This window comes from Medicago truncatula, chromosome 6 (genome assembly GCF_003473485.1).
Source record: "Medicago truncatula cultivar Jemalong A17 chromosome 6, MtrunA17r5.0-ANR, whole genome shotgun sequence".
Classification (NCBI taxonomy): Eukaryota; Viridiplantae; Streptophyta; class Magnoliopsida; order Fabales; family Fabaceae; genus Medicago; species Medicago truncatula.
Window position 1 is genome coordinate 15,206,483 of NC_053047.1, and position 23,518 is coordinate 15,230,000.

General features: G+C 33.3%; 3 protein-coding genes across 3 annotated transcripts in view; 1 reads left to right on the forward strand and 2 right to left on the reverse strand.

Moving 5' to 3' along the window:
* Positions 1-5,479: 5,479 nt before the first annotated feature.
* Positions 5,480-8,829, reverse strand: LOC120580887 (ras-related protein Rab7). Its single transcript, XM_039835097.1, has 7 exons — positions 8,646-8,829; positions 8,541-8,567; positions 7,769-7,868; positions 7,523-7,669; positions 6,512-6,592; positions 6,296-6,441; positions 5,480-5,852 (listed from the first exon to the last, which is right to left on the reverse strand). Exons 1-7 carry the CDS (start codon positions 8,696-8,698, stop codon positions 5,726-5,728), a joined length of 681 nt encoding a protein of 226 aa, XP_039691031.1. The 5' UTR covers positions 8,699-8,829; the 3' UTR covers positions 5,480-5,725.
* A 3,194-nt stretch (positions 8,830-12,023) lies between these two features.
* On the reverse strand, positions 12,024-15,464 carry LOC120575991 (negative regulator of systemic acquired resistance SNI1). Its single transcript, XM_039826938.1, has 15 exons — positions 15,362-15,464; positions 15,211-15,277; positions 14,791-14,884; positions 14,604-14,687; positions 14,424-14,513; positions 13,975-14,046; positions 13,795-13,864; positions 13,667-13,716; positions 13,320-13,493; positions 13,164-13,234; positions 13,000-13,069; positions 12,789-12,854; positions 12,504-12,656; positions 12,306-12,394; positions 12,024-12,096 (listed from the first exon to the last, which is right to left on the reverse strand). The coding sequence occupies exons 1-15, from the start codon at positions 15,462-15,464 to the stop codon at positions 12,024-12,026; spliced, it is 1,326 nt and encodes a 441-aa protein (XP_039682872.1).
* Positions 15,465-23,416: 7,952 nt separating this feature from the next.
* Positions 23,417-23,518, forward strand: part of LOC120575992 (maturase K-like) — a 2,145-nt gene continuing 2,043 nt past the window's right edge. The window contains exon 1 of the mRNA XM_039826939.1: positions 23,417-23,518. This exon is cut by the window's right edge and continues 492 nt beyond it. Within this exon, the coding sequence (XP_039682873.1) occupies positions 23,417-23,518 (102 nt within the window).

The following is a 23,518-nucleotide window of genomic DNA, read 5'->3' on the forward strand; positions in this document are numbered from 1 at the left end:
CTCGGTTCAAGACCGAGCAACACAAAAACATAGGGAAACCTTGAATACGTGCATCCTGTTGTGTGGGGACCCACTAAAGAAGACCGCATGGGCAGTTCCAGTTATATTGTAACATTCAATGTTGATTTTTCTCGCAAGGTTGAGGTAGAGAATCAAACAAGAAGAAAAATCAAGTATTTGCGCTATGATAATGGGAAAAAGTACACTGATTCAAAATTCAAGAGGTTTTGTGAAGAACATGGTATTCATAGCTCTTTTTCAGAGAGAATGATATGTCTCACTGAAAAGGAAAGAGGTCTCTTGTTGAATGTTGGACTATCAAAAGGTTTATGATCTAATAAACAGGTCACCAGAGGCAATTATTATTGCTGATATTTAAGTAGACCAAGCCAAGAAGTACAACATTCTGAAAAGATTATCTAACTTATCAAGGGCTTCTGGAATTTGCGAACTTATAAGTGTGAACTTTTGTTTCTAAATTAACATAATACATTATCTCCTTTTTACAAATATTTATTCAAGTTTTCCAAATATTACATTATATCACTTTTACAAATATTTATTCAAGAGTTGTTGAGGAAATATGAAATAGGACATCTTTTTGGTATTAAACATAGCAAGATTTGATTAAATGTTTTTTTTTTTTTTGCATTTTTAATGTTAAGATATGTTAAGTTGACATAGTCATATTTAAATGTATGTTTATTGCTTCACGAAAAAGAGGACAACGTGTTTTCTATTTCATAAAGTACCAAAGTATTTAGAAACTACTAAGTGCTTATTTAAACCTGGTTCTTTGTTCATAGAAACTCTGGTTCAGATTGTTCGGTGTTCAACATTATAAAGGTTGGTGGAGGTCCTTTCTTTGGGGACCTTCAATGGTGGTTGGCTTCTTTATCTATTAGGTTTGAAGGGTTGGGTTTGTACTCAGCATTAGAGGCTTTCTCGTACGCTTTGGTGGTTTCTAGGGCACAGTCTTGGGTGCTACAAGATCATATTTTGAGAGACAGTGGGATGTGTGGTATGGAATCGAATTTTGATAATGTTTTCGTGGTACGATCCATATTTTGATGTTAGTAGTTTTACAAGCAAAGACATCGTCCCTCCTAAAGCACAACATGTTTTGGCGAGTGCTCTTTTTAGTAAAAGTGTTCAAGATATGGAAGTTTAGTTTGACATGACCATGAGACAAAAGGCAAATTTTGGATGTTTGTAAGAATAACATGATCATGATTTTCTTCTAGCTATTCCGATTGATGGGTTAGATCATCATATGTTACAAGTGGAGTATCATACTATCCTTAGATATCTCCTTATGATTCCACTATTTCCTATTGATGAGGTGTGCCTGTTTGTCGTAAGGCATGTCTGGATACATTTGGGGAGCATGTTGTTCATTGTAAGAAGCTTCCCGACTTTAAGTACATACATGACTTTGTTATAGATGTACTTTTTGATATATTCAGACGGACAGGAGTATCAGTGAAGGAGGCGCATGTGAACTTCCTGACTGACCCACTAGATAGATGATCAACACGCAGGCCCGCGGATGTTATGATGTACGGATGGGTAGGAGGAAAACATGCATGTATAGACTTGACTGGGGTTTCACCACTTGTGGGATTAAGTGTCGGGCCTTTTACTGTAGGACAGGCAGCCCTAAAAACTGCGTCAAGCAAAGTGGCCAAACATGAGACAGTGGGTTATGACCATCAACATGCTTTTATACCATTTGTGTTTGACACTTTTGGTTTTCTAGTACCAAAGGTTGTTGACCTTCTGCATAAAGTTCAAAAAGTCATACATAGCAATGTCATGTCTCCTAGATCGATGAACGTTGTGTTTACGAGGATTAGTTTTGCCATCCAAAAAGGCTTTGTGGCGCATCTTGTTGCCGGCTTTCCTTCTATTCAAGTGTAAATAATAATTATTTCAATTGTTGTAATTAATAATAAAAACCCTTTTTTGGGTTTTTTAGGTCAAAGGAAAATTGGTACTTGCATGATTTGGTTTTGAAAAATTAAATTGAACATGAAAAGCTTCTGTCTCTGATTGATCAAGATTTGTAAGGTAACAAAAATTTAAAAATTATCATATGAACAGAGAAATGAAAAGATATGGTTTGTGAAAGGCAGCAACATGAAGGAAATGAAGAGGCAGTAAGAGATGTAAATAGCAAGCACGTGACTTCTTTAATTTGGTTTATAATTTAAACCATACATTTAGATCTATACAGTCAATATTAGTTTCTCTTCTCTCTCTGTAAGTAGTGCTCTCGTTTTATTTTATTTTTGGGAATAGAGAGGGAAAAAAACAGGAAAGGAAAACAACAAAACAGAAAGAAAAATTACTCTCATTGACCGAAACAATTGATTGATCCATGAAGAAATTAATGTTATCAAAAGCAAGAGATAACCCTAGTTTTTTAGCATAAGGGCAGTCCCTCAAACAATGGAAGATGCCCTCATTGACCGAGATACATCTTGGACAAGAAGTTAAGTGAAACATGCCCCATTGTTAAGCATAGTCCTCGTAGGAAGAGCGTCATGACATACCATCTTGATGAGGAATTTAATCTTCTTTGGTGCAGCAACACGCCATATCCACTTCCAATAACCTTCAGCTTCTGGCATTGCGACCGTGTCATAAAAAACATCTTGGACAAGTGGCGATCTCGTCGTCTAATATAAATTGTTTATCCTTCCCTAATTTGTCTCAGTTTTGGGAAAAAAATTCCAAGTGTTTAATCTCATTTTCAAAATATAATGTAATAACCATTTCGGATTAATTAACATTTAATACATTATTCTCGTCCAAACACGATGATTATTTTACAATATTCTACTATACTCAGTTTGTATATGAAGCTATTGAACTAGAAATGTCATTTGTGAGGTTTGGTTGTGAGATCTCCAATGCATTCACACTTGTGTTTACGACTTATCAAAAGCAAGGTTTTAAATAACGGTCGCGGTCACAGTCGCGTCAAAGTTTTTGCGATTTCGACTGTCACGGATGTTGTGATGCATATTACGGTTATCGCGGTGTGAATTAATCAAAACATTGTATAAATGTTGTTAAAATTATTTATATTGTCATACATTGGATAGTAACTTTGATTAAGTAATTTAAATAAAAAATTCTAAATTCAAATATCTATTTCTTTCACTCACAACAACTCCTCGGCCACCCAATTTCTCTCACTTTCCCTTTTCTTCTGTCTAGTCACTTTGATCCTTCTAGCCAGAATTTTACAACTTACCTTAAATTTCCCAAAATTCACCACATAAACATAGACCCAAACAATTTCTCAACAGTTTCAATTGTCACCCTCAACTTTCATCTATAATCTCTAATGTCTATCATGGAAAGTTCCAATTTTTTCTCTCTCAAATCTCAACTTGGAGTGGAGGATGCAATCTTAGTTAGAAGATGGTTGAACTGAATCTACGAGGGAGGCCCGTACCAACGTTTTTCTGGTGTATCACGTTGGTAACGGCGATTTGTTGCCCTGACGGTGTTATGTCACGGTTGACCTTTCAGTTGTGATTTTTGTTCACCCTGTGAAAACGGACAAAAACGGTATCGGTATCTGCCGTAACAGTTTTGTAACTTCCGAAATCCCGGCACAGGATTATTTTTTAAAACCTTGATCAAAGGACGGCCAGGTAAACAAACAAATATATTTTCACTCCCTTGACTTGAGATTCTGCACGCATATGTACACAAACAATACATAGACATATGAACATTATTGTAACTAAAATATGAATACTCAAAACAGTGTTCACCAATAATTACTCAAAGCGCTCGTTGGTTTTATAGCTGATGCAATGGTAAAAGAAGATAACAAGATTGCTATAGTTAGAAAATATTGTCTTTCTCTTAGTTAAATAATTGACTTTCACATATTTTAATTATTCTTTCGTATGTTTATGTGATTTTGTTGTCTTAGAACAATATTTGATTACACACTATGGTGAGGTGGTTTTTGAATTCCCATCTTAGTGCAGGGTTTTTGTTGTTCAGGTTGAAAAATTCGCTTTAACATGCTGCTGATACAATCGATACATTTGGCATTTTCAACATTCCAGGTTCGGAGCCATGAATAGGTTTAGGTAATTTTCCGTTTTATGTTATTATGATGGATGTTATCATTTTGTTTGATGATTTATCTTTTTTAATTTTTATAAACTTTAAATTTATATTTTATTAATTTACTCTATTAATTTAAATAAATGAATATCGTTTATTTTATTAAAAAAAGTTATCTTTAAATACTTTAAAGAAACATAGTCAAAACTTAATATTGAACTCATTTAGCAAACTGTCGACCATTTTCACTTCAACTAATTACATACAACAATACAAGGGACACACCCTCAAACCTTCACCTTTTAACACATGTCGTGTCATTTTTTGAAGATCAATGCTATTTGATTAGCTTTTGACTCACTTTGCATTCCACGACTGAACATTTAATTTTTTAAGAAAAGGGAAAAAAAGTTCAAACTACCCCATTTTGAAAAGATTTAAGGTTCGGGGGTTAGTTATATAAAGGGAAGGTATTAGCACCCTTTATGTCTGTAGTATCCTATGGAACCTCTTGATTTTATTTAATCAATGTGCTATAACTTGCTTGCTTAAAAAGAAATGAAATTTAAGGTGATTAAAACAAGACCTAATTTATCTACATTTTTTATGATTTGGAAGGACGAGGGCCTTTTCCTACGTACCCGTGAGGGATCAAAACCTCATAGTTCGGGCCGGGTAGAAATTTCTTTGATTGGTTTTGTGTTTTTTATTAGTGGCAAAATAAGAATTGATTTGTGTTTTTTATATTAAAAGAAAGATGACCCAAAGTATGATTAGATTAATTTAAGTTTGATTAATAAAGAAAATAAAAATGGGAATCACTTGATTTAGAACCAAGGTTTGTTTATGAAAATATTTTTGTGATTTTTGTTATTTGTTTTTTGTTGTTTTTAAATAATAATTGAACTAACGGAGCAGAAAAGCAAAGCGGATGTATTTTGTGGTGACATTGGATCACCACGAAAAAACCTTTAACCTATCCTAAACAGAAAATAAAAGGCATGCGCACACGCACACACACTTTCTTCCCTTTTAAGGTTTACATCGACCTAATTTACATTCTACATCCATGCGATAAAAATAAATGACGAAAAAAACAAAAAAAAATAAAAATACAGAATAATAAACCTAACCTAATAAACATGCATAAGAAAAGAGAAGGTAAAACCCTAATAAAAATAAAAATGCATGCAAGGAGAAATTAAAAAAAGAACTATAAAAGGGGCCACTGGTTCTCTTTAAAATGAAATCTCTTTAACTTTGGAGGCCTTGCAATTGGGATGGAACATCACGGAAATATGATTAATGGAACAGCACGTGAAAGTAAATTATGAACAGGACTAGTGGTAATGAGCAATAACAATTAGAAAGAGGCAGCGTGAATTAAAGGGAAAATAGATGGAATCTAAAACTTGTTAGTAGCAAAATCATGCATCAGGGGTAAACATTATTTCCAAGATGTATTCTACTTAACTATTGTTCACTACATGTCCATTCCATCATCTTATTACCAATTTAAAACAAACATAAATAAAACTAAATTATTCAAATGTAACATCTAAAGTTGGATCACAAGTCAAACATGAGTACAATGACAACATCAAGGGTAAACATTAGTTACTCAAACATCTCATATTCTCTTTCCAAAAAGTGTATGAAGAACTTGAGTCAATGCAGTAGAGAGAAATTCAAACCAACATGCACATCCAACTCTCTGTTCATTCTCTAGCATAGCAGGCCATATAGGTTGAACACATCTGCAAAGGATGATGAAATGTAAAATTCAACATATGTATACAGTAAACATAACCATCCAAGGGTAGCACTTGGTTGACATTGGGGTGCCAATTTCAGAAAAGTTAAATGTGACACGTTAACTCAACCTTTGGGTTAAATTTAACCAATCCACTAATTGACCTACTACCTAACATGGTTTCCTTAATATCTAGCTGGTAATAGGTTTTCAGTTTATATTTCATGAAAATAAAAGATTTAACAAATAAAAAATAGTCAGCTGAAATATGTTTTCAATTTATATTTCATGAAAAAACAAATTTAGCTTACTAGTTGACGATCCCTTAATATTATAATATGTGATCGGGGGCGGATCCAGACAGTGTAGTTAGGTGTGGCTAAATTTAAAACCACAAGCACACATGTGATATTATATATCAACATGCAAATCAAAAGTAAATCTTACATGTCCTGGTCACGCTCATTGGCTAAAGCAGTTTTTGCAATACACAGGAATGCATCATCAACATTGAAGTCCTCTTTTGCAGAAGTCTCAAAGTAGGGAATATTCCCTTTTGAGGCGCACCATTTCTTTGCTTTCTTCTCAGGAACCTGCGTAGAACATAATTAGACTCTCGGAAAAGAGATGAATAATTATATAACAGCAATATCATATGCATACCACTCGACTTTTCCCGCCATCAATATCAACTTTGTTTCCAAGCAAAATAAATGGAGAAATCCCATGATTAGAAGTATTTCCCTGTCTCACAAAACATTAATCATAACCAAAGCCTATCTTAAATGGAAATAGGAAACCAAAAGTGAAAAAAAAAAACATGAATGTCCATAAAGAAATAAAAGAATTAAAAGTCCGTGCTCCATAAAACTAAAAGACGACAAGAAAAACACATTCAAACTTGCTAAATAACGACAAAGAGACACAATAAAACATTGATTATTACAGAGTTTGAATGTAGCATCATGTATCTTGGTATATGTGAGTATAGTAGTCATCTAAGGTTAATTTAGTGTGACGTTGGCACCAGTTTGTTACGCTCTGAACGCTTTCCACATGTCTCATCTAAGGTCATCTGAGTGCTTGTGCAAAAAGCAAGGATCCCTGATTTATACCTAAATTAACCGCTCGGCCACTAGCAAAACGGACATATAATAATTGTCATGTAGAGTACGGAGAAATAGAATGACATAGTTTCTTATGTAGAATACGAACAAACCACTATTGTTCCACGATATCCTATTTTGTTCGAAACCTTGTCAAATAGCAGTTTTAGGGGTGCTATTGCATGGACGTATTTTAACCTCAGAGATCAAATAAATGTAAGCATTCTGCAAGACCTTTTCAAACGATAACCACACAAAAACCATCCCCAATCGTAGAACATGTTTCAAAATCAAAAGAAAACAAGCATGAAATGCATAAATTACATTATGTCATATGCTTTTGTGAAGGAAGACTAATTATGCTAGAATCGATCTCCCTCTCGGTTGGCAATACATCAAACATAATAAATCTACATGACATAATCAAATCATTTACTTCCACAATTAATAATGCCATAAAGTTTAAAATTAGTATTCAGATCTATTGATGCATATAGCCTTAAAACAAATTATAAGATGGCATAGTAACAAGGAACAAAATCATAAATATAGAGACGGCATAGTAAACCTTTTTGAGAAAGTCATCGTGCCAGGAATCAAGAATATCAAATGACTCAAAACAATTGACATCATAGACAAGAACGCAACAATCAGCTCCTCTATAAAAGTCAGCACACACATTTTGAAATGTCTCTTTCCCTTCAGTGTCCCATATCTACAATCCCAACACATAAATCAATGTATATACACATTTTACATGATACCACTTGATAAAAATAAGAACACTGAAATGCCAATGAACTAGAAAACCTACCTGTAATGTAACGAGTTTGTTATCGATCTGTAAATCTTTGGTAACAAAATCAGCACCTATTGTACCCTTGCATTTCAGACTAAACTTCTTGAGTGCATATCTATACAAGTAGTTAATGGCCCACATCTACCAATTTCAAGAAAGGAATGTTCTTGAATAAACATAACTTCATCTAAATCAAATAATCATAAGTTTTAAAGAAGCATCAAATTTAAAGACACTCAACAATATAAAATGTGTATCAACCTAATTGTAAGGATCACTCCTTGCTGCCTACCAACAATAGTCATCGAGTATAACGAGTAGTATTTTTAAATAAAGGTCTAAAGAATCCATCCATAGCTATGATATTAAGGTTTTAAATTTCTGTGATCAAAATCGAAGCCTCATTTAACTACAATTCTTATTAATATCAATGATCATGATGATCCATTACTGCAATTAGGCTGACTTGAAGTAAGACATAATGTTTAAAATATTGCAGTTGAGGTATATGACTAAAATCTAAGCTGCGAAATTAGGGTTTTTGATTTATGCGTGATTGTAGTTGAGGCTGCATTTGATCAAAATCCTCCTTAATATCAAAGATTGCAACGAAACCACGACAGATTTAGCGCAGTATAAAACCTAGGCAAGTGGTACACTCTATAATTCCACATTCTACTCAATACGATGAATCCCAATCGAAGTAAAACACTAATAAAAAAATCTTGCAAATGAAGCAATTAATAAAAATTTAATCGGCTACCAAATGAGAAATTTTAAAGGATACTGATTCATCAAAGATGTTTTTCCAACCCTAAGAAAAATTAAAAAATAGAGTTAGACAAAAGGGAAAGAGAGAAAAGCAACCGTAAAGTGAAGTTTATGCACGTACCCACTGTCTCCTAGAACGATAACTTTGAGCAATGTTCTTCTGCATAGTGCCATCGATTGACTTTGGATTAGAAAGGAAAATACTCTTTGGGGGGTTTTGTATATAGTTGCAGAATTGAATTGTGGATCCAGGTTTGTGAGTTTTAATAGATCATAGAGAAAGTTGATAGATGATAAAAATAAGGGAAAAGGGCACCAATTTCTATCAACTTGTCTTTTGTCACTGTTTAACTAGAGTAGACACTTGTCTCGCATTCGAATCCCCTTATTCCCCCTTTTTTTTCAGTGTAGTGAAAAAGATGTGGATTTTTTAATTTACACATTAGGTACATATTTCTTGCTATCATAGTTATCTCGATCATGTCAATATGACATTAAGCTACTATTGAATCCTAAGTACTTAGTAGTCAATAAAATATAAAATTTGCAAAGATTGGAATATGGTATACTTACATTACCCCAAGTTTTTTATTTAAGAGCAAGAACTGTCATATGGTGTTAGCGACTCTTGTTAAGGAGAATGTCTTGAAAAAAAGGTTTATTTTGCTATCTTGTATCGTTGTTGATGCGACTATTCTAATTTGTTTGGTCTGAAAGAGGGTCTGATAGTATAGGTAAACACCGATCGGAAACATAAATTATTGACTGAAAATTTTGTGGAAACTATAGAATCGATCATCACCCCTTTGGAAGTGGTATGCATTGTAAGGTCAACAAACACATCAAGAAGGCAGCGTACAAGTTTGTGTCTTTATTAACATATTCCTAAGCTCCTCTTTGTTCTCCTGAATCGTCTTAATATGATCAAAATCATGATTAACTTAATCATATTGGTCCTTGAATCCCAAGTATCCTCTTGAAAGGTCACTCATAGGCAAGATGCTAAAAGACTTCTTTTTATATGAGAAGCACAAGTTAGAAGATTCCAAACAATATGATATAGTTGCGAGGTTCCCAACTTCATATTCATTCGTTTGGATGTCACATTGTAGTACTGCTTCAATATGATTCAGATCTTCCCTAATCCCTGAAGAAGCTGGGGAGTGAGGTCCATCATCACCAAAGTATCAATCCAACTCCTCATCAAGTATACCCTCCGAAAGTGAAGACGACTGAATTGGTGACGTTTCCAATATCTCAAGAGTGAGAGCATGAAAAGGGGAACCTTTCTCTATAAGGTCCAATGATGACTCTTCTTTATGAATAGATGAATTAACAACCCTAAGAGTCAAGATGAAAGACAGACTTTGATTCCTCCTAAATGCATATCCATCCTAACTTTAGCGCTGGTGCATCAAGCGCAGAATGTTATGCATCACTTCATAAGAGACAACCCACGTTGGTTGATTATTATTAATTAACATCCCTTATTTCGTTAAATGTTTTAGTTTGATAATACTTTTACTTAATTGATGGGATTCTCATACCTGCGGTTAGTAGAGCGGGTTTGGAGTGGGGAGGAGGAGGTGGTGTTCCGAAATCTTTGGAAGAGTAAGGCACCGTCAGAGGTGTTGGCATTCTCGTCGACCTTGCTTCTTGATCGCATTCCAACCAAGGTTAATTTTGTGAGAAGACATCTTTTGGCGTTTGAAGACTAAGAGGTGTGTGTTTTGTGGCCTTGAAGATGAAATGGTTTTCCTTGAATACTCTTCCAACACGTCTGATTGAATGTGTTTCCAATGTCCGACTTTGACTCTTCCAGTTGAAGGTATTTTCATACCAACACAGTAGTGACATATGAGATTATATCCAATTTAATTAATTTTTTACATTTCATTTGATGAGTAATTATTTATCTATTGTTTTTTTTTTTTTTGTGGTGGCCGGGGTTTGAACCCCGGACCTTACATATTTTATGTATTGTCCATACCAACTCAGCTAAGCTCACAAGGACATTTAGCTATTATTTTATCAGTTAGCATCTTTTCATTATTTACCTTCTCTCCATTATTACACTCTTGCATGTCACCTAGCCTCATCAACACATCAAACTCAACATCATTTAGACATTGTTCAACTTTCAATATTTAACATAACGTAATGAATTTAAAACTATTTTTTTCTTTACTTTTGGAGGCTTACAAGAAAGTAATTGGTGTTGTTGGAAGTTGAGTATAGAGAGAATTTTGAAGTTCCACTCCCAATTTTCAACAATATCTGTAAGGTGAAGCTCAATGTTGCTGATATGAACATATGGTACCACCTCGCAAAGATAAGTATTGTTTATCCATTTATCATACCATATAGAGACATGGCCTCTACAAACCCGCTTTTATGATAGCACGCCAAATACAAGAATCTCCTTGTATAAAGGAAGTGTGCAGAATATGTGTATTGAACAAATATTGAGCCTTTTAACATATCTAGCCCAAAGTTTTTGAGGTTGGTGCAAAATGTCCCAAATATGCTTGTCGAGCAAGGATGAATTAGAGTGTCTAATGGCATGAACTCCTAAACCTCCATGATGTTTGGGTTTCGATAAAGTATTCCAATTAACCCAATGACAAGAATTTCTAACCCAAATGTCAGATCGAACAATAACAACAATATTATCACAAATACCAGAGGGAAGCCAACGATTCTACATAGAGTAAATAAGCATGGAAGTCACCACACTTTTAGCTAAAGGCACGACCAGGTCTTCTCAAGAGATTCATTTTCCAACCAGTCAGTCTACCATTAATCTTATCTAAATTAAAGTGAAGATCTGAGTTCTTGACTCTTCCGGTAAGCATAGGAACCCCAAGGTACATACCCAACCGAGTAGCATGAGTAAAACGAAGAAGCGATATTCAAACTTTTGTATCTTAGTTTGAGGCACATTGGTAGAAGTAATGAATTTAGACTTTGAATATTGATCTTCAATCCAGATGCTGAACCGAATTGTTGAAGCACATTGGTCGAAGTAAATGAATTTAGACTTCCTCGACTTAACTACAAGTTTCTTTTATGGAGTTCATCTTTAAACAATGATTTTGTTTAGTGCTGTTATAAATGCAATGGTTTGTTCACATTTATTCACCAAGATTAATCTTTTAATTATTTGTTAATTTATTTGCAAAATTGTGTCTTCACGAGTCGTAGTATTTATAATCAATATATAAATAATAATTTGACAAATAACACATACCATACATCGCGAGGGGGTGAAAACTTTACTAAACTACAAATATGTTTCAAATGATACTATCTAAAATCATTTTCAATTGTAATGCTAATATACATGGTTGTCAAGATCGCGCTTTATATCTCAAGATCGTACGATCTTGCGATTCAACATGCTTCAGACTCCAATAAAGAATGAGTTGATCAATGTGAACACATTCCTTTAAGGAAATAATGATTAAAACTAATAAATTCAATGTTGTTATTTACACTCCTATGACTTCATGGAGATAACACATGCTGCAGTAAATAGTGCCTCTTTTCCAATGGACAGTATCTCCATATTCCTGCATTAAGACAGAAAACTAATTTGAACTTTTCCGGTAAACTAAACAAAATGTTTTCAACAGGTTATATATGAAAATTCTGGATTTTCAGGATCTGTTCAAAATTCAAAGTTTTGACGTAGATAATTCAAGCATTAAAGCAAACAACATTGTTTAAGTAGAACCAAGGAAGCGATTTACGTTATAATCCTGAGAAATGGTTTTCTTACCCATCTGTGCTTCTCAAACTCTCAAAAGTAGATATAAACTCCCGGCACAAATCTACAAGAGCACTGTTTGACAATATTGACAATTGAGCCTGAAAACCAGGAAAAATCCGTTATCGAAGAACCTCATACAGATTTTGATGAGCAATAGCAGGAAATCAACAAAAGATAGAAACGGAAATAAGGAATAAAGAGAGTTACCTGAAAACCATGAGCCAAAAGCAACTGAACAACATCTGCACCAATTTTCTTTATTATGCTCTTAGTTCTAGTCTTATTTGAAAAGCATTTCAAAGCTCCATCAAATGTTGTATCTTCAGTAACACCACTTGATCGACGAGTGCGAGCAGCAGGCTGAAAATTTTGTACAAAACAAAGATCAAGAGATTATCAAAAGCCGGTGTCATAGTACCAAATAGAGTCTCCCTTTCGGTACAAAGAAAATATATTGTTAAAGAAAGTATGACAATTTTCAAAAAGCATTACCTTAGGTATGTATTTCCAAAGATACTGCACAACTATTTCCGTCTTCCATTTAGGCTCACTGATCGTCTACATCAGTTCTCATGGAATAACAAGATAACTTCTATAAAATATGACTTAACATGGCAATATTGGAAACATTGACTGATAAAAACATAAGTAAAATGTATCAACGGTGGAGGGAAAGTGCAGAGAGACAGGATTCGGGAGTCACCTTAAAAAAATGGGGGATATTATCTTTGTTGTAAGCCAATTCATCCAAAATTATGTCCACCAAAGGTGTTCTGCACAAAATGCACCAATAAACATGATTGCATACTTCAATCAGAAAACATGCATTTAAGGAAACAAGAAAATTAAACTGAAGAAACAAACTACCTTGAACCATCTGATCTTGAAGTATTGCCTTCTATATCTGCTTTCTTCTTAGACACATCAAGGGCCAAAATCTAAAATCACCCACAATGTAAGTAGACAAGAGTTGATTGAAGTTTGCTTAAATATAACAACAACAAAAATTATTTCCGAACTTACCATCACCAAAAATTTATCTATAGAGACACGCGTGTTCTTTAATACTTCAGCTAAAGCAAGAAATAATGCAGTATTGCTTTTATGAAAATTATCATTTTCAAAAGGTTGGCATAGTAGACAGATAACTTCGATGCAATTTTTCATCAAGCTTTTGTAGTTTATTTTCCGAGAACCCTGTAGAAACTATATCAGATATATATTTCTGAAATACAAAAGGAACAAAAATTCAGGCAGAGGAATCAAGGTGCATAAGATCTCAACAACTCAACATGTCGAAAGAAGAGTATTAGCAGATCATGGCTTATTGTCGATTGGTTGGTCACACAATCTTATGGTGAACTGATTACCAGTAACATGTTGAGCCAAGACTTCCGCTGCAAGCTCCAGTTCATGGTGGCTGCAACATAACAGTTACTTCGAACTTACTAGTTTAAGGAATGGCAACAACAAAAATTTCATTCAACTTCATACACACCATTACGAGGTAGGAAATCGCCTTCAAGCACAATGACGAGATATTGAAAGAGTAACAAGCTCTGCAAAAGCTGCAACAAAATTACAAAGAAATCAAGCATATTTTGTTGCAAACTGCAGAAACAAGCCCCCCACAAAACTTCAGAAAAAATGTACAAAAATGGTTGGTTGGTGGACTAACCTTCATGCCTTTCTCTTGAAAGTTGGAATCAGTTAAAATTTCAGCGAGCTCTTGAATCAGGAGATGAAAGCTCTAAGGTAAGTGGAAAACATAAAGAGTGGAAATAAGTTAAGAAAACAATATCAAATTGCAATTTGAAAGAAAAACGGTTAAGAGAACCGTGCAGAAACTAAATATTTTAAACAACGGCATTACTGAGAACTAGCATGAATAGAACATGTGAAACAATGGCATATGCAATTTGCGGTATCACTAGAGGGGTCGAGAGGTCCATTAAATGTAACTAAAACATCTGATATTTTGAAAAAAAAATAATCGGAATTTTACAAGCAAGGAAACAAGTTCTTTGTCATAAAACTAATGAAAGATATGTTGTTCAATAAAACCAATTAACTAAGTTAAGGACAGGTAAAAAGTGAACGTGACCACAAATAGAGAAACTAACTCACAGAGGGGTCGAGAGATCCACCAGACTGTTTTTCACTTGCTCCACTAACAACAGCGGCATTATCTAAACCAAGAATAAGAGGAGACCATGCCTAGGAGAAAATATTTTACATTTCATAACAAGTACGCTCGAGGGAAGAGCAATAAAACAACATATTGAGATTATTTGTAGTCATTCATACCTCTTCAGCCACAACCAATTTCGGTGGAGCGTTAGACGATGATAGGGAATCATCCTCATCTGATAAATACGCTCGAGGGAAGTGCTAAACCCAAAAAGAAAAAGAAAATACACATTTGAATAACGCTTTAGTTAAATTTAAGACGCGTGATTATAAAGGGGAAAGGAAAACCTTGGACATCACATACCTTTTCCAAATCAACCAGAAGCTTATGACATGCCATTATCAACTGTAATGACTTCACAGTCCTCAGCATATGGAAGACTACCCCACATATTTTTCTACACAATTTAAAATATATTCATATACTCAATGTAGAACACAAAAGTGATAACAAAATTCAATATTTTTGATAAATACAACTTGCTTATAGAGGAGAATTAACCTATATATTCAAAAAAATAAAATTTTCTCTCAAAAAGTATAAGCATGTGTGTAATCTTTGAACCTCTAGACAGACTGACACAAACACCAAACATGACACTAAATAATAACAATAAGTTGACAAAAATAAATAAGAAATAGATTGATTAAAAGTAACCACATATGTTTGTGATAACCTTCAATCTAAAGTATCAGTGCTACATAGTGTGTGAAAGAAACTTACAAAGATGGTGGTTTTCCACCTTCAAGCCCAATCGAAGAAGCACGAACAGCATCCAAGAAAGCAAGCCCTACATATATGAATTCACATATAAATAAAAGAATTAAATAGCCTAAACCCTAAACAAATTCCCCACTAGGAATGAAATGCATACGATCATCAATGTCATCTTGAGTAGCATCCTTAGCAGCATCACAGGCATCAAACATGGTGAGAAGCATCTTATCTTCAAAGCTTGCTCTGTTAGGGTTCACCATTTTCGTAACGAAAGATAAAAAAGGTTGGTCCTAACAAATGACAAGTTATTTTTTCTTGGGTTAATTTTCCTTATAGATAACAGATTATAGCACATCTACATACTAATACATGGATCAGATCAAGAATATAGTGATTAGTGTGTACCTTTAGATTCTACGAGAATTGACAGAGATGAATACGTTCCAGCACACCATGAAAGAATCTTGTGCCTTTAAATGACAGTGTGTTGAATAATTCAATCCTGAACTAATGGGATTGAATATCATTTCATTTTTTTTTTTGGTAGTGCAATATCATTTCATTTCGTCTAATATTACAAGTGCTATGATTAGAATTATTAATTTAATTTTTAATTCACCCACTTAGATAACCTTAATCAATTACTAAAATATCAACTATTTATTAGAGCACTTGTTATTATAATAGCATAAGATGTTAATTATGAGGATTTATTAAGTGATAGGAGATCTACTTCATTGTAATTTCTTGTGTGGAAACCTTGTTGTATGAAGGAGTAAGAAGTAAAGTGTGGCTGCTCGATCAAGCGCTGAAGTAGAATTCATAGCTATGACATTAATAATTTGTGAACTAATGTCGATGAAACATGTCATAGAAAATTTAAAGATACAATGTAAAGGCGCAATGAAGTTGTTTTGTGACAATAAATCGACCATTAGTATTGCGCATAATCATCTTAAACATGATAAGACAAACACAATGGGATTGACCGACATTACATCAAAGATTCAGTGTATTTATAAATACATCCTACATTCCTTCTGGACATCATTTGGAAGATGTGTTAAAAACAAATCTTACCAACCGAAAAATATAATCAACTTACGTTCAAGCTGGAAATGATAGATATCTTTTCTCTAGCTTGATGGGTATTGTTGAAAATAATTGTGCAAATAACAATATGTCTAGTTATTTTTATTTGGGTTAATGGTGCTTTACCCCCTGTAATATAGGTCATTTTTTGTTTTCCCTCCTGTAAAATATTTTTTTTGATTTACCCCCCTATAAAATATATTTTTTTTGGAATAAGTCATAAAAAAACGAAAAAATTCTGCAAAAAAAAAATAAAGTCATTTTTTTATGACCTATATTACGGGGGGTAAAGCACCATTAACCCTTTTTATTTTTAATATTGTGGCCCATTAAGTATGCCCGTTAAGTTTAGATTATTATATATTTAAACTCGGCACTTCTATCATTTTGATCATCATTGAAAATTGAAATAACATATTATTAAATAAAAATAAAACTGTAAAAAAATATTTAATCTTAAATAAAAAATTAATAAAGACTTAAAATGTAAAAATATATAATTCTAAATGACTAGATTTTTTTCATATAATTCATTCAAGAGTAACAACTACAATATATAATTTCTTACATAGAACTTAATTACAACCATAAATAAAGTAGTTTTAAACATTCAAAAACTGAAGTACTAATGTGGTTCTCGGACATTCAAAACAACTACAAAATTAGAAGTTCACGAAATTATCAAAATATTCCTTAGTGATATTGCTCCATGATCTTCAGAGCGGTAGCTAGACCCAGAGGAGCACATGCTATCTCTTGACGATTCTATGTAGTTGGTTGAAAAGAAATGTATAAAGCAATGATTAGAAATGTAAATACTTATCAACACTAATAACTAAAAAGGAATGACAATCTTCAAAATCGATAGTCATGGTGAACAAGAAAAATATTTTCCTTTGACATATGTTTGTTGCACAACAATTAAACAGGACAATTATGATTTTAAAATCTGTTCTTCGATTCTCCATAAACAACTATAAGTTTATTTTAATTGAGAAGAACTTTAACTCTTTATGTTCTTCGATACCAACACCCAAATAATTATTATTCATGCAACAGATGTTTCCAATTTCAATATATGGATGGCATCAACAACTGCAAAAATAGCTTCAAATATGTATGTTGGAAGAGAAGTCAATAGCAAGATTTTACCCAAACTTGGACTCTTGACTTGTCATTCCAGGAAAATTTCCTCAGTTGGGTCTTATTTTGTATCAAATCGAGATATGACTCATGTGTATTGTAAGATTCTAACAACCATAGTTACTTATCTCACCTTTCCCACTAACTTATATTTGTGAACGCTACAACCTATAATTATATTCAGAATATTCTCTAGTGATCAATACTTAACAAATTGCAAAAGAACAACCGTGCAAATACAAAAAACATAAATATTTATGTATCTTAAAGCCTAGAAGTATCTTCAGAATATCTCTATAGTAACAAATCATACATCATATATAACTTATTTGATCGAGAAAACTTACCAGAATTCCATGATGGCGATGAAAATTGCAATATCAAGTCTCTTTCAGCATTTTAATTATTGTAGGAAACAAAAACAGCGTAGAAGATCAACATTTTGTTAAATTAACCCATGATCAATCTATAAACAAAAGCTATAGAACCATAAATCGAATCAGAATTTTCGTAACTAACCCTTGATCAATGAACATCAAAACCTTTGATTAATTAGAAGCATGCAAATATTAGAAAATCAGCATTCTAGAAACATAATATTACATAAATGGTATTGTTCTATAAAAAATAAAAATAAAAAGCAACATAGCATTTTTAATCTGTCACAGGTGCACAATCTCAGAGCTTCTTATACATTTTTTCTATTCTTGTACAATTTAATGCAACCAATCAAGGGATTTGAAAACATTAGCCATGACCTTTAGTGGTATTTGTAATTCATTCAGTCTAACCTAATATAATTCAAACACAATCAACCACCATTTGTAGGAATGTATCCTCCGAAGTATATTGGTTAAAACAAAGTTTGAAAGAAAGTTCACAGGTTTTACTAAACCATATCAAAATTAAGTATTGTTGCCACTTGCAACAAAAACTGCAACAATTAAAATACAATAACTTGAATATCCATATTAGCATTTTGTAAAAAAAAAACAAAAAAGCAAAACTACCATGTCTAACCATAGTTTTCCATCCACCATCAGCAGTCCACCTTTAAAAAAAATTATACCATAATATTATATATATAATAAACAAACTAAGTTTATGGATATCCTTCGAGAAGGAAAGTCCAATATTCGTTCAGCTTATAATCAATTGGCACAACTTCATCCTACTTGCCTATACAAAATATAGCATATGCATCCGACGCATACCTAATTAAAAGAGATAATCGATATTAATCAATATAAAGAAAATATTATAGTGTCGCGTAAATTAAAAAGAAGGCTTAGTTAGAGTTTTGGTTGCTGTAGCTTGAGCTAAATGCAATTTTGGCCCCTCGGGTTTTTTCCGTGTAACTTGGTCTCTATTTTAAAAATTAAAGAAATATGGTCCTACCATCGGTTGTGTTTCACATAAATCCTTTGAAATCTACGTTTTTATAAAATATTTTAAAAAGGACTATCGTGTGTGGAATATGCTATGCAAGTTGGATAGTTTCATTGCTTGAATGTTGAAGGCGAAGTGGCGGATAGGGGATGTATAAAGGTCATGCAAGAAAGGATTTATGTGAATTACAACCGATGATAGGACCATATTTCGTTAATTTTTAAAATATAGGGACCAAATTACACGATAAAAACCTGAGGGGCCAAAATTGCATTTAGCTCAAGCTACAGCAACCAAAACTCTAACTAAGCCATTTTTTTAAAATTTATGTGACACTGTGTTTATCTTTTCGATTAATATTGGTTATCTCTTTTAATTAGGTATGCGGCGGATGCATATGCTATATTTTGTACAGGCAAGTGGGATGAAGTTGTTCCAATTGATTATAAGCTGAACGAATATTGGAATTTCCTTATCAAAAGATATCCATAAATTCATATTGTAAATTATATATAATATCATGGTATGTATTTCTTTTAAAGGTGGACTACTGATGGTGGATGGAAAGCTATGGTTAGACATGATAGTTTTTTTTTTTTTTGACAAAATACTAATATGGATAGTCAAGTTATTGTATTTTAATTGTTGCAGTTTTGTTATAAGTGGCAACAACAATACTTAATTTTGATATGGTTTAGTCCTTTACTTCCTTTTTTGCATAGGATGGTTGTGTGTGGGTGCACAATAACAAGACGGAATTTAACTTTGAATCATAACCATGTCTTGAGAGATGGCCTGGGAAAAAAGTAGATGATATTGGCACAAAAATTTTGATTCACTTCGTTGGGTGAGACTTTTATTTCAATTGTATCATTGTATATTCAAGATCACCAAATTATAGTAATTCATTGAGGTCTCAATGTGGGTTGTCTTTCAGATTTACCATATTAGGTTGTTTCAAATAATTGAATTTGATAACCGTAACTTAATTAGTAATGTAAATGGTTCATGTCCTCATACTCTTATTTACAAATGATTTTTACTAAACTATGCTATTATTTCTTCCTTAAGACAAAGAGAATAGTTGTGTCTACAAACCAGATTGTGAGTAGGTGCAATGTGACCAACACATAAACAGGAGAATTTTACCTATCAAAGGTGGGAGATAACATTCTCCACTTTCCGCATAGGTCACATTGCACCCACTTACAATATGGTTTGTAGACACACTTATCCCCCTTTTCCTTAAAAATAAATAAAAGTAATGTTCAGGAAAATTCATAAGTAGATGAAGAATAAGAGGACAAAAACCATTTAAAGTATCAATTAAGCTACTGTTATCAAATTCAATTATTTGAAGAAACCTAATTGATAAATCGAACAGACTGTCCACATTTAGTTCTAAATGGAATAGAAGAATTTGACAATTTTTAATAAATGATGCTACAATTGAAAGAATTTTTTTACCAAACACTGAATAAAAATTACCCTTTATTCAATATCTACTTCTTTCCCAAGTCACCGCTCAAGACATGCATATGCTTCACAGTCTTGGAACCCTTGCTTGTTATTGTGCACCCACACACAACTATCTTGATCATCCTATGCCAAAAACGAAGTAAAGTTCTAAGCATTTTTATTGAAGACTTTGATAAAATAATTTTAATAACAAGATGATGATGAATCATGGAGAGTCTAATATCTATAATAAATTAGTAAACTTAAGCCCTCCATGATCCCGCAACTACAAGGGATCGTTGTTTGTGGACATCATATCTTATCATCCCTATGACTTGTTCATTACCAGTCGAAGTAAGACTCCATGTTGCAAAGTCAGAGAGTTTCCCGGGCATGGTTTTGGAGATAATGTACCATTGCTAGACAAAATGTTGGAGATAAAGAGGAACAAATTCAAGGGATGACCATAAATCAATTTCTTGCTTGCAGAGTGGCAACAAGACACACAACTAAAAAAGAAGATATCACCTGGAATCAACAACCAACATTCTTCCCAGGAGATCCCTTGTGTTATAGGAGAAAACCTACGACGATGCATAACAGAAAATGAGGAAGCATAATAGGGATACAAAGCTTAATTGTTTCCCAAAAAAAATGTAGTTCATGATTTGTAATAATACTTTATCTTACTATAGTGATACACTAATGAATCAAACTGAAAATAAACCCAAAATAATACGCAGTACCAATCCAACAATAAAGAGAAAAGACAGTTAAAGACGTAGACCTGTTCATTTCATTGCAAAATGTAAGCAATGACAGCTTTCCGGAATCCGTTAAGATGGACGCACTACATACACAGAGTAGACTAATCTCTGCAATCAAATTTCATTTAAGTTAAATAATTATTGTGCTACAAATGTCTTATTTTTCTTTCTTTGCTTTTTATGTGTTTCCATTAATCCGTTCATTATAGGATTGATGTTCTTTCATTAACTCCTCCACCTCTAACAAAAATATAACTTATATTGATCTATCTATATTCTTATTCCAATAAAAGCCTTTTGCTAATTAGTAATCAATCATGAATTCTAGAATTTCATCTTTTTTGAATAACACTTTGAAACTAGGATTTGGGCTGCAATATCACGATTTCATATTGACGAAACACAATGATGTTAAATCACAGTTATATACTATATCATAGCGAAATTTGGACAAACCATTGTTGTTCTGCGATATGCTATTTAATACAAAGTGTTGTCAAATAGCTGCTATGGTGACGCCATAGCACTATTGCATAGAGGACTTTTAACAATCTGCTATTTTCTACTATCCGCAATTGACAACATTGGCGAAACAGCAGATATGACCAAAGAAAATAAAAATCACACACCTGTGGACGACGATCTGGAAATTTGTCATTCCCTGGCAATACGGCAAGATCTGTAATGATACTAACTCAATAAATGTCTCTGGAAATTATAACAAACCAATAAAAAGTAACAACTACAAAATCAATTCAATTAAATTACACTAACCATGTATTACTAGGGTTATGTTCCAAAATTCAGTCGAGCGATACAAACCTAACTTAATAAACGTTTCCTCAAACGACGTCGTTTGAGGAAGGAGAACATAGATAATACGGACCATCCTTGTTTGATATGATTGGTAAGTTTGGGCGACGAAAGAACTGAGGCATGTTATGAGAAAAGTTGGGAGGGTTTTCATTCCTTTCTTTCTGTTTGTATAAAACCAAAATCATCATAGTAGTTATCGAAAGTTCACACGTATCATTAATGGAGTCAAAGTTGAACCCCCCAATTACGGCATATCGTTTGACAATACTTGAGCTGGCATTGTTTGCCGGTTGAACAAGTATTTGTGGAGAGATGGGGTAAATTTTAGTGCATCTTTTATTCCCAACAAAAAAAAAAATCTATCATCCTTCAAAAAAAAAAAAAAAAAATCATAAACGCATTTTAAAATTAACTAGCAAGTAGCAACAAAACCCATGTTAATCACGGGCGCGGGCTGGACGTCGAAGTGAGGGTTATGCGTCAAAGTGCATTAGTAATAGTATCTGTATTGAGAAATAAGAAAAAAAGATAAAGTTGACATTAATGATAAAAACAATAAAATAGTTCCCATTAAAAACAATGAAATAGTTGTTAAATACATTATATGGTAAAACTAAGTATCCCCGTGAGCTTAGCTCAGTTGGTAGGGATATTGCATATTATATGCAGGGGCCGGGGTTCGAACCTCGGACACCCCACTTCTCCACAATTAAATTGTGTGAGCTCTAGCCACTAGGCTACTTGACCAAAAAAAAAAAAAACTAAGTCAAAAAATAAAAAATAGTAAATATCTCACTAATGATATAGATGACGTTTTTAAATCATGTATTTTTCATAGAATAATTACAAATATTTTATACTTTTTATATACATTTATAAATAATAAATATGTATTATACGCAAGATTTCTTTATATAAAATTATAATAGATCATTTCCAGATTATACTTATTATTATTTAGAAGATATATAAAAAAAAAAAAAAAATCAATTTAACTAATTACAAACATATCTTTTTATTTCGTTTCTTAGATCCTTAGTTTTGGAGGATGTTAGTCCTATTGGTAGAAGATTTACGTGGTATCATCCTAATGGTCGTGCAATGAGTCGGACAGATAGAATTCCTCTCTCTCTCTCTCTCTATGTGTGTTTTCTGCTGCGTTAGACTCTGAACATTGTTTCAGACTCTGGATTTTGAACTTAGTTTAAAAAGAAGAAAAAGCTAACACAATCCAACCCCCTTTCTTATGTTTTTCGCACCTTCAGACGTCTCATCGGTATTTTTGGAGATGGTGTGTTGGTTTTTGAATTGTAGGCAAGAATTGGTTCCTTGAAATATTTGGGGCTTTCGGTGGGAGAAAATTCGTGCAATGTGTCTAAGTGGGAGCCTTTATTGGATCAAAATGCCGAGCATTTACGGAACTCGCCACGCCAAAAACGAAAAAGTGCATCCAAACGCTCAACGGGATGTTAACCTTGCTCTCTCGTTTCGTCGCCAAATCCGCTCAACACGCGTTACCTTTCTTCAAACTCTTGAGAAAGGAAACAATGTTGCAATGGACGGACGAATGCGAAAAAGCACTCAATCACCTCAAAAACTCACTCTCTTTGTCTAAACCAGACGAGGGTGAAACATTGTACCTCTATCTC